This window comes from Scyliorhinus canicula, chromosome 17 (assembly GCF_902713615.1).
Source record: "Scyliorhinus canicula chromosome 17, sScyCan1.1, whole genome shotgun sequence".
Taxonomy (NCBI): Eukaryota; Metazoa; Chordata; class Chondrichthyes; order Carcharhiniformes; family Scyliorhinidae; genus Scyliorhinus; species Scyliorhinus canicula.
Genome location: NC_052162.1, coordinates 50560044 through 50572600, shown reverse-complemented (window position 1 = coordinate 50572600; position 12557 = coordinate 50560044). Strand labels below are relative to the sequence as shown.

The 12557-nt window shown below is 47.4% G+C and overlaps 1 protein-coding gene across 1 annotated transcript in view; it reads left to right on the top strand.

The window, feature by feature from the left end:
- The window catches only part of fhdc2 (FH2 domain containing 2), an 80600-nt gene that overhangs the window by 50205 nt on the left and 17838 nt on the right, over positions 1–12557 (top strand). The window contains exon 10 of the mRNA XM_038775953.1: positions 2940–3057. Coding sequence (XP_038631881.1) covers positions 2940–3057 — 118 coding nt within the window. The remainder of the gene's footprint in view (positions 1–2939; positions 3058–12557) is intronic.

Below are 12557 nucleotides of genomic sequence, written 5' to 3'. Positions count from 1 at the left end.
ATCCCAAAGAAGGTCCTCTAAAAAACAAAAACAAAATGTCGGACAAAGCTCCCATCTGCAACAACCATAGGTTCACACCAGCACTGACTGATGCCACCTTCAAAAGGTGGAGGCAGGACGGAGGGACACTGACAGTCAGGGACCTACACACGGACGGCAGGATCACAACACTGGACGAACTGACAGAGAAATTTCGGCTAGCCGGGGGGAACAAGCTAAGGTATCTGCAGCTCAAAAACTTCTTACGGAAGGAGACAAGGACATACCCACAACCGCCACGACAGACACTACTGGAAGATCTACTGGACGCAAGTATCCTAGATAAAGGGAACTGTAGCGACATGTATGACCGACTGGTAGAAAGGGCCGACACCGTACTGGATGCAACAAGAAAAAAATGGGAGGATGACCTGGGGATTGAGATAGGGTGGGGGACTCTGGAGCGAGGCACTGCATAGGGTCAACTCCACCGCCACGTGCACAAGGCTCAGCCTGACGCAACTGAAAGTGGTACATAGAGCCCACTTAACAAGAACCCGTATGAGTAGGTTCTTCCCGGAGGTGGAGGACAGATGTGAACGGTGCCAAAGAGGCCCGGCCAACCATGCCCACATGTTCTGGTCTTGCCCCAGACACGTGGAGTACCTGACAGCCTTCTTCGAGGCAATGTCCAAAGTGGTGGGGGTGAGGGTGGAGCCATGCCCGAAAGTGGCGGTCTTCGGGGTCTCGGAGCAGCCAGATCTATTCCTGGGGAGGAGGGCGGATGCCCTTGCCTTTGCCTCCCTGATCGCCCGCCTTAGAATCCTGTTTGGCTGGCGGTCAGCAGCACCGCCCAGAGCTGCAGACTGGTTGTCCGACCTCTCGGAATCTCTCCAAATGGAGAAAATCAAATTTGCCATCCGAGGGTCAGACGACGGCTTCCACAGAACGTGGGAGCCATTCACCCAATTGTTCCGGGACCTATTTGTGGCCAACGAACAAGAGGAAGAATAGTCGGGTGGCCAAGAATCAGGGGAAAATGGTCAGGAGTCGGGGGAAGGTAGCCGGGGCATGGAGGGGAGAGATGGACTGGGGGAGGGGGGGGGGGAACGACGGCTAAACCTGAGGAGGGAGGGGCGAATCACAGGGTGGGGGAGGGGGGAAGACAGCTAAACCTGGGGAGAGGGAGGCGAACAATGGAGGGGGGGGCGGGGGATGGGGCGGGGGGCAGGGAAGCGGGAGCCGGAGGGAGGGCACGGGATGCCAAAACGTGCATGACACCTCCAGGAGCGGGGAACGAGGAAACTGGAGATGGAGGACGGGAGGAGCGGCAGAAGCGGGGGCGAGCGTGGGACGGCAGCGAGACCCGTCCGGGAGGGGCGGGCGACAACAACACACAGCCCAGCCAAATATCGCACAATGTGATTTTCTCCCCAGCACGCAAATGTGTGTTTGCCCCCCCCAGTCCCCGCCACCCCGCCCCTCCCCCCACCCCACCTCCCCGCAGGCAGTCGCCTACTTACGTGGTGTGGGTAATTTTGCCAGATGTACAGAGCTGCCGCTGTCGAGCTGGTGCACAATACACTACTAGTTATTCTATTTCATATTTTATTGTATTTTTTTTATGTTGGGGTGTGCCCTTCTCCTCTAAATATGTGTATATATATATATATATATATGTTTCTTATTCTGTGTACTTAACGGTAATTATACCTTGTTCAAAAACCCAATAAAAACATTTATTAAAAAAACAACCAACTGGATATGCGCCGACAAAATCTCAGTTTGGGATCTCCCCCCCCTCATGCATTACGGGGGTTCCCCTTCAGCATGTGCGGGGGCTTCCCCTTTTCCCCTTATCCATGTGGAGGGGCGAGCGGGTGAAGGGGTATCGATATCTATTTTGGGGAGTTAGGCCTTGGTCTTAAATGTAACTTTGGGATGAAAAATGAAATGAAAATCGCTTATTGTCACGAGTAGGCTTCAATGAAGTTACTGTGAAAAGCCCCTAGTCGCCACATTCTGGCGCCTGTCCGGGGAGGCTGGTACGGGAATCGAACCGTGCTGCTGGCCTGCTTGGTCTGCTTTAAAAGCCAGCGATTTAGCCTTGTGAGCTAAACCAGCCCCTTAATCCGGGATCCGGGCACCCATCACAGATTCCAGGCATTTCTGGCCTTTCCCCGTCTGGCTGTGTGATCCACACCAGCACTCTGAAATTGTACAGAGTTCCCTTAAATCAGGTGAGAAAAGACGGCTGTGAAGCCACTAAGTAAAGTTGGTGCTGTGGCTTCGTTGGTAAAAGGGCCTGTCTAGTAAACAGGAGAGCCTGATTTTGAATCTGAGCAGTGCCTTTGTTCATTTATGGTCAGCACGGTAGCACAGTGGGAAGCCTGTTGTTTCACAGCTCCAAGGTCCCAGGTTCAATTCCTGACTTGAGTCACTGTGCAGAGTCTGCACGTTCTGCCTGTATCTGCATGGGTTTCCTCCGGGTGCTCCAGTTCCCCCTATAAGTCCTGAAAGACGTGCTGTTAGGTGAATTAGATATTCTGAATTCTCCCTCTGTGTACCCGAAAAGGCGTCGGAATGTGGTGACTAGGGGATTTTCACAATAACTTAATTGCAGTGTTTTTTAAAATAAGTTTAGAGTACCCAATTCCTTTTTTCTAATTAAGGGGCAATTTAGCGTGGTCAATCCACCTACCCTGCACATCTTTGTGTTGTGGGGGCGAAACCCACGCAGACACGGGGAGAATTTCATTGCAGTGTTAATGTAAGCCTACTTGTGACAATAACGATTATTAAGAATTTCACACAGCTTTTCTCACCTGATCCAAAACTCTGTGTAATTTTGGGCAGATTGCACGCATTATCCTTGATTGAAGTATATTGCAGGACTGATTGACATACCAAGGAGAACCAATAAAATGCATTGATTAAATATTCACTGTTCAACATCTCAGGTTATCCGAAGATGGAATGACTGAGGAATTAAATAAGCTGACTGAAAGACTTACCACTCTGCAGACAAATTTAAATGAAGATCCAGAGCTTGAAGCACGGATGGTTCCCTTTCTACAGGTAAAGGTGGTTAAAGGTTTAACAAAAACTGACATAAATACTACCACGCTTGAACTATTGCCCATCAAGATGGTAGAAATTGAAAACAGAAGGAAATTAGAATTGGAGGCATTGAAGCCTCCTTTCTGAAGGACCGATAGTAAGTGTCATTTAATGCACAAAATATCTCTGATTATTGGAGTTGGTGGAGAGATGTATTTCTGTGTTTGCTATCCTTGCTCAGTTCTAACCTTTATATTTGAGCTGAATAAAAAGTCTTTCAGAATTAAAGAGAAACATTTGAGCTGAATAAGAAATCTTTCTGAATTAAAGGAAACAATCATGTCTCCTGAATGTGTACTGTATCCAGGTTCAATAGTTCATTTCTCCCATTAAATTCAGCAGCATAGGAATTTAGACCTGGCTTGGTATAGCTATAGTTTTTGTCCCCGACATTATAGTCACAGATCCTGGTCCATTTCTGCCCAGCAATATGAAATGTGTCAGACCTGCTGAGATTTTCCAGCATTTTTTGTTTTTGTTGCCACAAATTACCACACTTGATTTCACAACCTTTATTTGGTTGCCCAGTACCACATCTATTAGGCTGCTGTACTCATTCTATTGGTCACTGACTCTGGCCCCAATGCTGATTGGCACTTTGGTTATATTTATCACAGAATAGGAGATTCCTGTATTATGTTTTTCATGACTTGAAGAGACAATTGGATTATGATTTGAAAATTAGCTCCAATCAGCTTTATATAACTGTAAATATGGCAACGGTGACCCTTGTACAAATTAGTTACATCAGATGATGGTTGTAGAAAATTTCTGTCATTGGTAGTTTTCCTTTATTTATGACACACCTCTGTTTCATACTGGGTGAACTGTAAAATTTGTTTGCTGAACTGTTAACATTGTTAATCTATCTGCAGTAAGAGATGGGGGATAGTCATGCCTGAACTACTAAAGAAAAATATTTGAAAGAAGACACATTAACTTGTTTTCCCACTGTGTGAGTTCCCTTCTGCTGCTCCTAGACAAAAGATATTACTTGAAATGACATGAAAATACAGCTCCAATCATTAATCTTTGGTTCTATCTTGAGATTTGAACTCTGTGGCTTGAGTTTTGAATATTTGCATAATACACATATCATTTCACATTCTAAAGTTCTATGAAAGAGAATTACATCCAAGAATCAAGTCACATATCAAGCTGCAGAACAAAGACGGTTTTGTGCAGTGATTCAATCACTACCATTTTAAATATTGTACTTTCAGTAACTTGTTGGCCTAGATTTTGTGGTCTAGGTGGAAAGACCATGAGCATTTACTGTCATTACTCAGCTGAAACTGACAGCAATGTCTAGAGTCTGCACGCGCAGAATAATGTAAAAATGTGGAAGTTTTACCAGTGATTCTATGGCCTGGATGTTTGCATTAACAGAGGGCCTATTTGTTATTCCGAAAATGGCCGAAGAGGTCCAAATCTGGAGATTCCGACCCTGAACATGGCACCCATCATTTGTCCAGGGGCGGGAATGGACCTAAGTCGGGATTCCTGCCTGCACATTTCATGGAGGCAGCTGCCCATAGAAATCAGAAGCTGGGTCCACTCCTGCGATTTTGGTGTGAGAGGTGTCTGATACACCACGGGCAGGATTCTCCGGTCTCCGACGCCGAAATCGCGTTTGGAGATTCGCCAGAGAATCCCCGTTTGCTCCAAAATCGGGGGTGTGCCGCATTTGCAATGCTCTACCCCCTCCAAAATGAGTACGCCGCATGCCATCAGGGTGGCCTCAGGATGTCATCTGAGGCCCTCCCCCGATGCTCTGTTCCGGATGGGCCGAGTTCCCGAAGGCGTTGGTCACTCATGCTATTTATTTTCGTGAGCCCGGAGTGGCGGCTGCGGACTGATTTTAGCGCCGCCATGGTCGGGTGTAAGCCGTTCCGCAGGCTGGGGGGGGGGGCTTTGGCGGGGGCTGGGGGCACTCTTGGGGGGTGGTCCGGGGGTGACGAGTCTGGACAAAGTGGGGCAGTTTATGGCAGGCCGGTCCTGCGCGCAGCCGGTGCCATGTTGTACAGCACAGCCTTTGCAGGCCACAGACCCGGCAATTCTCCTGCCGTTTTATGCTGTGTGTCTGCTAGCCCCCCACCAGACAGAGGGTTGGTGCAGCTTTTGCGCCGTTTTTTCGGGCATAAAACGCCACTGTTCCCACGCCGGCGTCAGCACTTAGTCTTCAAATTGGAGAATCCGGCCCAGCCTGTGCAAATTAGACCTGTTAGGAGCCAGGCCCAAAGTTTTGTGGATTTGTTTAGATAGCCATGGTCCCTTTCTGGAGAGGTGAAGTATCCATATGGTCCCAGGACACTTTTAGGGGAGGTCATTTGCCCTTTGGGGGGAGGTCAGGTGCCTTTTTTGGGGAAGTAAGGTGCCCTTTGGATTACTAAAAGTGGGCATGAATACGTGTAAAGAGCAAAAACTCATTGCACTGTGAATCTCATTAGAACTGTCAAAAACAACTGTTGAAAGTGGCAAGGGGAACTGCAAAAATAATTGCAAAAAGTGTCAAGAGGAACTGACAAAACAACTGTCAAAAGTGAAAAGATGAACTATCAAAGAGAGCTGTCAAAGCATTTAAAACTCTTGCCCTGTAACTCTTTGAAAAGTGTCCGGAGTGTTAAAACACTCTGTTTTGACATATGCCTTAAGGCTATCATTACTGGATTGTGCTGCATGGCTGATTTCACAGTGGCCCGTTATCACAGTAGGGTGCTGCTATTTTACAATTTAATTGACAGCTGAAAGTGGGTATGGGCTCTTTCAAGTAGGCCTATGATTTCCAATGCTAGTTTTTAGAATTGATTATGCAACTGAATGAAATGTTTATTTTTCTGTTGGATACTGTAGTTGAAGGAATGTAAATGTACTAAATGAGTTTGCAATAGAACTTGAACTTTATTTTATGATTATTGTTAGACATAAGTTAATATCTATATCAACAAATTAAAAAAATATTATTTTTAAAATATGTGGAATATTTTATTCATGGGCGGCACAGTAGTTAGCACTGCTGCCTCATGCGCTGAGGACCCAGGTTCGATCCCAGCCCCGGGTTACTGTCCACGTGGAGTTTGCACATTCTCCCCATGTCTGCGTGGGTCTCACGCAGGGTAGGTGGATTGGCCACACTAAATTGTCCCTTAATTGGAAAAATTTAAAAATATATATATTTTAATCGTAATGATATTCTACAAATATAAAATTAATTTCTCAAGGTCAACAAGGGTGTTTAGCAGTAATTATAAAGTTAGTATGCTGTTAAAATGCCATGATGTGGAATGTAAAATGCCAGTTACTCCTCATTGAATAGAATGTAACATAATGTAATTTTCTAATGGGCTTTTTGCAGCAAAACTAACAACATAAGTGTGGAAGTTCTCATCAAATCCAGTACCTTCAGCCATTTCTTGACATTACATGCAGTGCATCAAATCTCACTGCAAAATGCAAGCCATTTCTCTTAAGTGGTTCTCTGTATATTCAACTTGTAAGTAAATTTCACTGTTAGTTTTAACTTGAATGGTATTTACATCATTCAAGAGGGATAAGAATAAGGCGGACATAGGGAAACTGTATAGAATAAGATAGTTGAGAACTCTGTTGACAAATTAATAACAAATGAAGAAGGTAATTCTACTCACCTTAGTTCACCTATCAAGGATAAACCTTATACTTCCTTTTCTTTAGCATCCATTTGTTTTTTAAATTGTTCCAGGGTCCTTCAGGAAGTCCATTTCACATTTTTATAACACTGTGAATGGAACTTCCCTTTGATAATTTGAATCTTCATTCCCAATTCCATAATTGAATCTGAAGTAATATTTCAAAATCACCTTGATAATTATCTTGAATATTCTGTATATCTCTAAAAGACCTAGCGATAGAGATGTGTCTAGGTTGGTGCCTGTGGTTCAGCTGGTTTACACTGTCTATTTTGCACAATTGCTTGGACCAATTTCTGTACCCCCTACTCTCACTTGCCTCCTTTCCATGCTGAAAAGCCCACATTTCTCAAGGTTTTCCTCAAAACTCAGACTCTTTTTCCTCAGACTTAGCTTTGTGGCGCTTCCCTGTATTGAGCCTGAATGTCTCATTTGTTTATTGGCAAAGGGAAATAACCACAGTATTCACAATCTGATAAGAGCACTCTATAGTTTGATAATGACTTCCCCTGACTTGTATTCTACTGTTTGGACTTTGTTGATTGCTTCAAAGCATTAATTACTATAGTTAGAATTAAGTCTATTACCCTTTCATCTCCACCCTTAGCTATTTGAAGACTTTTCATGGATCATGTTGCCCAATTTTCTTCTTGAGTACAGTACTTTATTCTTTGGGCAGGAGAGAAAGCTGCTGCTTTTGGAGGAGGGAAGTTGATGGGTATTCATCGAGGACATAATCAGCTACTAAATTAACAACCTTGATTTCAGACATTTAAAAAGTACCTCAAAAGGTTAACAAAGTCCCTAGCGAGCGCGTTGAGCCTTGTGTTCCCCGGCACTCGGAGTGCTGAGATACACGTGGCTATTCAACACTACTCGTGTTGAATAAGGGGGCTGAAAGGGGAACGCGCAGCCGAGGCTGCACATATCCCATTTTTTACAACAGGGAACTCTGCTCGCTGGATCTGCCCGTTGTAGCAAGGGATCGGGACCCAATCTCCGAAAAACCCATAAATAAAATCCCCGACCTCCCGCCAGCCTGAACACAACATGGTCGGGTCCCCCGGCGTTGAATCTTGCAAGGCATTGTAAGGCAGGTGGATCCTGGGAGTGGGATCTCCCGGCTTTCACCGGCCACGCTGCACCGCAGCGAGATGCTTTTCCGACGCAGCGTAGTTGGAAGATCGTGCCCAATATGTTGAATTATATAAAACTGTCGGTAAATATAGTGAAACCACTCTTGCCGCTTTTCCCTCTGCATTCAGATTTTATGAATGACTCACAATTCTGTATCTGAAAGCTGTCAAAAAGATTACGATTGGCACTGAACTTTATTGGAATTAACAGTAGCTGAGTCAGTCCAGATGTGGCTCCAGTTTGCTGTCATGGAACTCGCCGAATTCGGTGCCGGTGTTAGTTACAGAAATGGAAAATCCAGCCCTTCATCTCAACCCACCATAGGAAAATTGAAATTTCACATCACACCCAATTAAAGTAAGCACACTGCCAAGTTGTTTTGGTGATTTATATGCAAATTTCTCTTAAAAAAAACTCAACCTGGTGCAACACTCAGTGATCATAATAATAATCTATATTGCCACAAGTAAGCTTACGTTAACACTGCAATGAAGTTACTGTGAAAAGTCCCCAGTCGCCAAATTCCGGCACCTGTTTGGGTACAGAGAGGGCAAATTCAAAATATCCAAATTACCTAACAGCATGAGCGGGATTTTGCCACAATCGGCGCGGGGGGGGGGCGGTGAACTCCAGCGGGAAGGAGTGGCGTTAACCACTCCGGCGCAAGTTGGCGCATGCGCAGGAGCGCCAGTGTGTGCTGGCGTCATCCCAGCACATGCGTAGAGGGCTTCGACTCCGCACCGGCAATGGCGGACCGCTACAGCCGCTGGTGCGGAAGAATAGAGTGCCCCCACGGCACAGGCCCGCTCGCGGATCGATGGGCCCCGATCGTGGGCCAGGCCACCATGGGGGCACCTCCCAGGGCCAGATCCCCACGCATCCCCCCCCCCCCCCCCCCCCCGAGAACCCCAGAGGCTGCTTACTCTAATTTACGCCGGCAGGACCGGCAAAAAGCGGGCTGCTACTCGGACCATCGCAGGCCGGAGAATCACCGGGGGGGGCCAATGCCAGCGGCTGCCGACCGGCGCGGCGCATTCCCGCCCCCGCCAAATCCCCGGTGCCGGAGAATTCGGCAGCCGGTGGGGGCGGGATTCACGCCACCCCCCGGCGATTCCCCGACCTGGCGGGGGGTCGGAGAATCCCGCCCCATGTCCTTCGGGATTTGTGGGATTAGATCTCATACCCTATTTCACCACTCCATTTAAGTTCTGTGCAATTGAATCATCTTTGAGTGAGTTAAAATCAAGCCTATGCATAACATTCGGGAGCAGGGAGTGGAGTTTATCGAGCTTTAATGGGTGGGAAATATGGCATGTCGTGTGCTTACTTTAATTGGGTGTGGTGTGAAATTTCAATTTTCCTATGGTGGGTTGAGATGAAGGGCTGGATTTTCCATTTCTGTAACTAACACCGGCACCAAATTCGGGGAGTTCCACGACAGCAAACTGGAGCCGCACCTGGACTGACTCAGCTACTGTTAAGGGGCTAGCACCAGCACCACGTGGAACACATTCGATTCCAACAAGAAACAATGCGGGATTCGTATGTTTCGCAATTGACAATCAGGAGGCTGACAAGCTGCAGCCGCATATAAACACTTCACTCCCTACACTCCTCTCCCAGCCAAATCAACGCTCGCTGCAATTTCGGCATCGGAACCTATTATCCGCCTAATCGCGTTTCGTGATTTCAGCATCAGCCATCGGAGAATCCCGCCCAAAATCAGCAGCGTGTCTATGGCCTCAATAAAATCCTATCTTCAAAATAAAATCAGAGGCACATGAGAATCTTGTGGCACCCAGTTCACCATCATTTAAAGGTGGCGTGCACCTCAGTTTTATGCAGGTTTTGTAAGGTCATCGTTTTTCCTTGTTTAACTCTAAGGTCCAAAGGAGGGAAGCAGGAGAGTCTTGCCTTGGGTCTCAGAGACTGGGAAGGGTGAGTCAGTGGTGAGCAGGGTTGTGGAGTGGTGCCGGGGCATTGACAATTGGAAGAGGGAATGAGGGAGAAAAGAGGGTTGGGTTGGGGAATGTAGGAGTGGAAGAGGGATCAAGGGGAGGACAGAAGGTGAGATGGGAGGAATGGAAGTGTGAAGTGTGAAGAGTCTGGTGTATTGGGTGTGGTGGTGACAGTTGGTCAAGGTAAGAAAATGAGGGATCAAAACGAAATGCATGAGGGGGGGATCATAAAGGCAGGCAGTTGTAGTCAAATGTGCGGCGGCTGTTGAATGTGGTGCTTTCTTCGACAGAAGGGAGGCATTTGGAGGTGGTGCTGGATGCGGAGAAGGCGTTTGATCGGGTGGAGTGGAGCTATCTTTTTGCGGTGTTGGAGAGGTTTGGGATTGAGACTAAGTTTGTAGCATGGGTGAAATTGTGCAGGTTGAGCATTCCTTATCTGAAATGCTTGGGGCCGAGTGTGTATCGGATTTTGGAATGTACTGAGCAGGTGAGGCGCGTGTTGGGAACTTCACATGTGAGATGCACGTTGGGGACTGCGCATGTGTGGAACATTGAGAACTATGCATGTGCGGCGCATGTTGGGAACTGCACATGTGCGGAACGTTGGGAACGATGTATGTACGGCACGCATTGCGATCTGCACATGAGGTATGCATAGGGAACTGCGCATGTGCGGAACATTGGGAATTGCGCATGTGCGGCGCACGTTGGGAACTGCACATCTGCAGAACGTTGGGAACTATGCATTTGCGGCACGCATAGGGAACTGCACTTCATTCTGGAGCCTTGTGGGATTTCCCATTCGTGACATCACATTGGTGCTCGAAAAAAAGTGGATCTTCCATTTTTCGATATTTCAGGTGATGCTCAACATGTATAAGGATTAAATGGTGTGCGTGCAAACAAATTTCTGTTGCACAGGGGAACGAGGCAGGGATGTCCCATGTCTTCCCTTTTGTTTGCACTGGCAATAGAGCCCTTGGCCCTAGCATTGAGGTGCTCGGATAAGTGGAGAGGGATAACGAGGGGAGGGGGTGGAGCATTGTATGCTGACGATCTGTTGTTGTATCTTTTGGACTGGAGCTCTTCTGTGGGGGAAATCATGGGACTGCTTCGGAGATTTGGAGCATTTTCAGTTGCACTTGGGTAAAAGTGAGTGTTTTTGGTGTCTTCTCCAGGAGGGGAAGTCAGAGTGGGGTTTGCCAATGAGGGTAGCGACGACCCACATCAGGTATTTGGGAGCGCAGGTGGCCCGGGATTGAGACCGGCTTCATGAATTGAACTTTATGAGTCTAGTCAGTAGGGTCAAGGTGGGTGTACTGAGGTGGGATTCTCTTCCCACCTCAGTAAATGCAATTGGGAGACTAAATGAGGGTTGTTAGGCCGGGTTGGGAGCTCCGAGGTCCGGGTCGGCTCCAAATTGAGGTTGGGGCTTCACTTCCAGTTTGGGCCCGATCCACTTCCAGGTCGTGGAGGTCAGGTTGGGTCGGGTCAAAAGGTCTCCACGGGCCTCGGAGGATGTTCAAGCCTGCAAGAAAAGGTAAAAGAGAAAGGTTAGTAATAATGTTATTCTTAGAATTACATTTTTAAAGATTAGAAAGAGTATAAGTTCAGTAAAAAGCTCCCTCCTCATCATCTCATCCTGGTACTTGGATGTCGTGACCCTGGTAACCTACTGCTCCCCGGACCTGGAATATCTGACCGTGAAGTGCCGCCCATACTATCTTCCATGTGAGTTCACTTCAGCTATTATCACAGCGCTCTACATCCCACCCCAGGCAGAAGTGAGGAAGGCCCTGGACGAACTGTACATAGTTATAAACAACTACGAAACAGAACATCCGGAGGCCTTGTTCATCGTGGACGGAGACTTCACAAGGCCAACCTCAAAAGTATACTGCCAAAATTCCACCAGAACATCCGTCCCACCAGAGGCGACAAACTCTTGACCACAGCTACTCAAAACTCAAGGGCGCCTACCGTTCCATCCCCCGACCGCACTTTGGGAAATCACACTATAAGATGGTGCTCCTTCCCCCCGCATACAAGCAGAAACTCAAGCGGGAGAATCCAGCTAAGAAGGTTGTGCAGTTCTGGTCCGTGGAAACAGAAGAGCTTTTACGTGACTGCTTAGAGACAGTGGACTGGTCCATATTTAAGAACTCAGCGACCAACTTAAATGAGTATGCCACCACCGTCAAAGGCTTCATCAGCAAATATGTGGTCGACTGCATGCCAAAGAAAGCAGTATGTACGTTCCCCAACCGGAAACCATGGCTCAATCACAAGATTGACTCCCTACTGAAGGACAGATCTGAGGCGTTCAAGTCAGACAATCCTGACCTATACAAGAAATCCAGGTATGACCTCCGCAAAGCCATCCGAGATGCCAAGAGAGAATATCAAACCAAGCTAGAGTCCCAGACAGACTCTCGGCGATTGTGGCAAGGTCTAAACAACATAACGGGCTACAAAGCGATGTCGAGCAGTATCTCCGGCAGTAGCGCACCCCTCCCCGATGAACTCAATGCATGCTATGCTCTGTTCGAGCAGGTAACTAACAATCCGCTGTCGAGTTCCCCAGCAGCCCATAAGTCACCCATACCCACCATCACAGCATCTGAAGTCAGATCGGCCTTCCTGAAAGTTAACCCTCGGAAGGCGACGAGGATGGACGGGATCCCTGGTCGTCCAC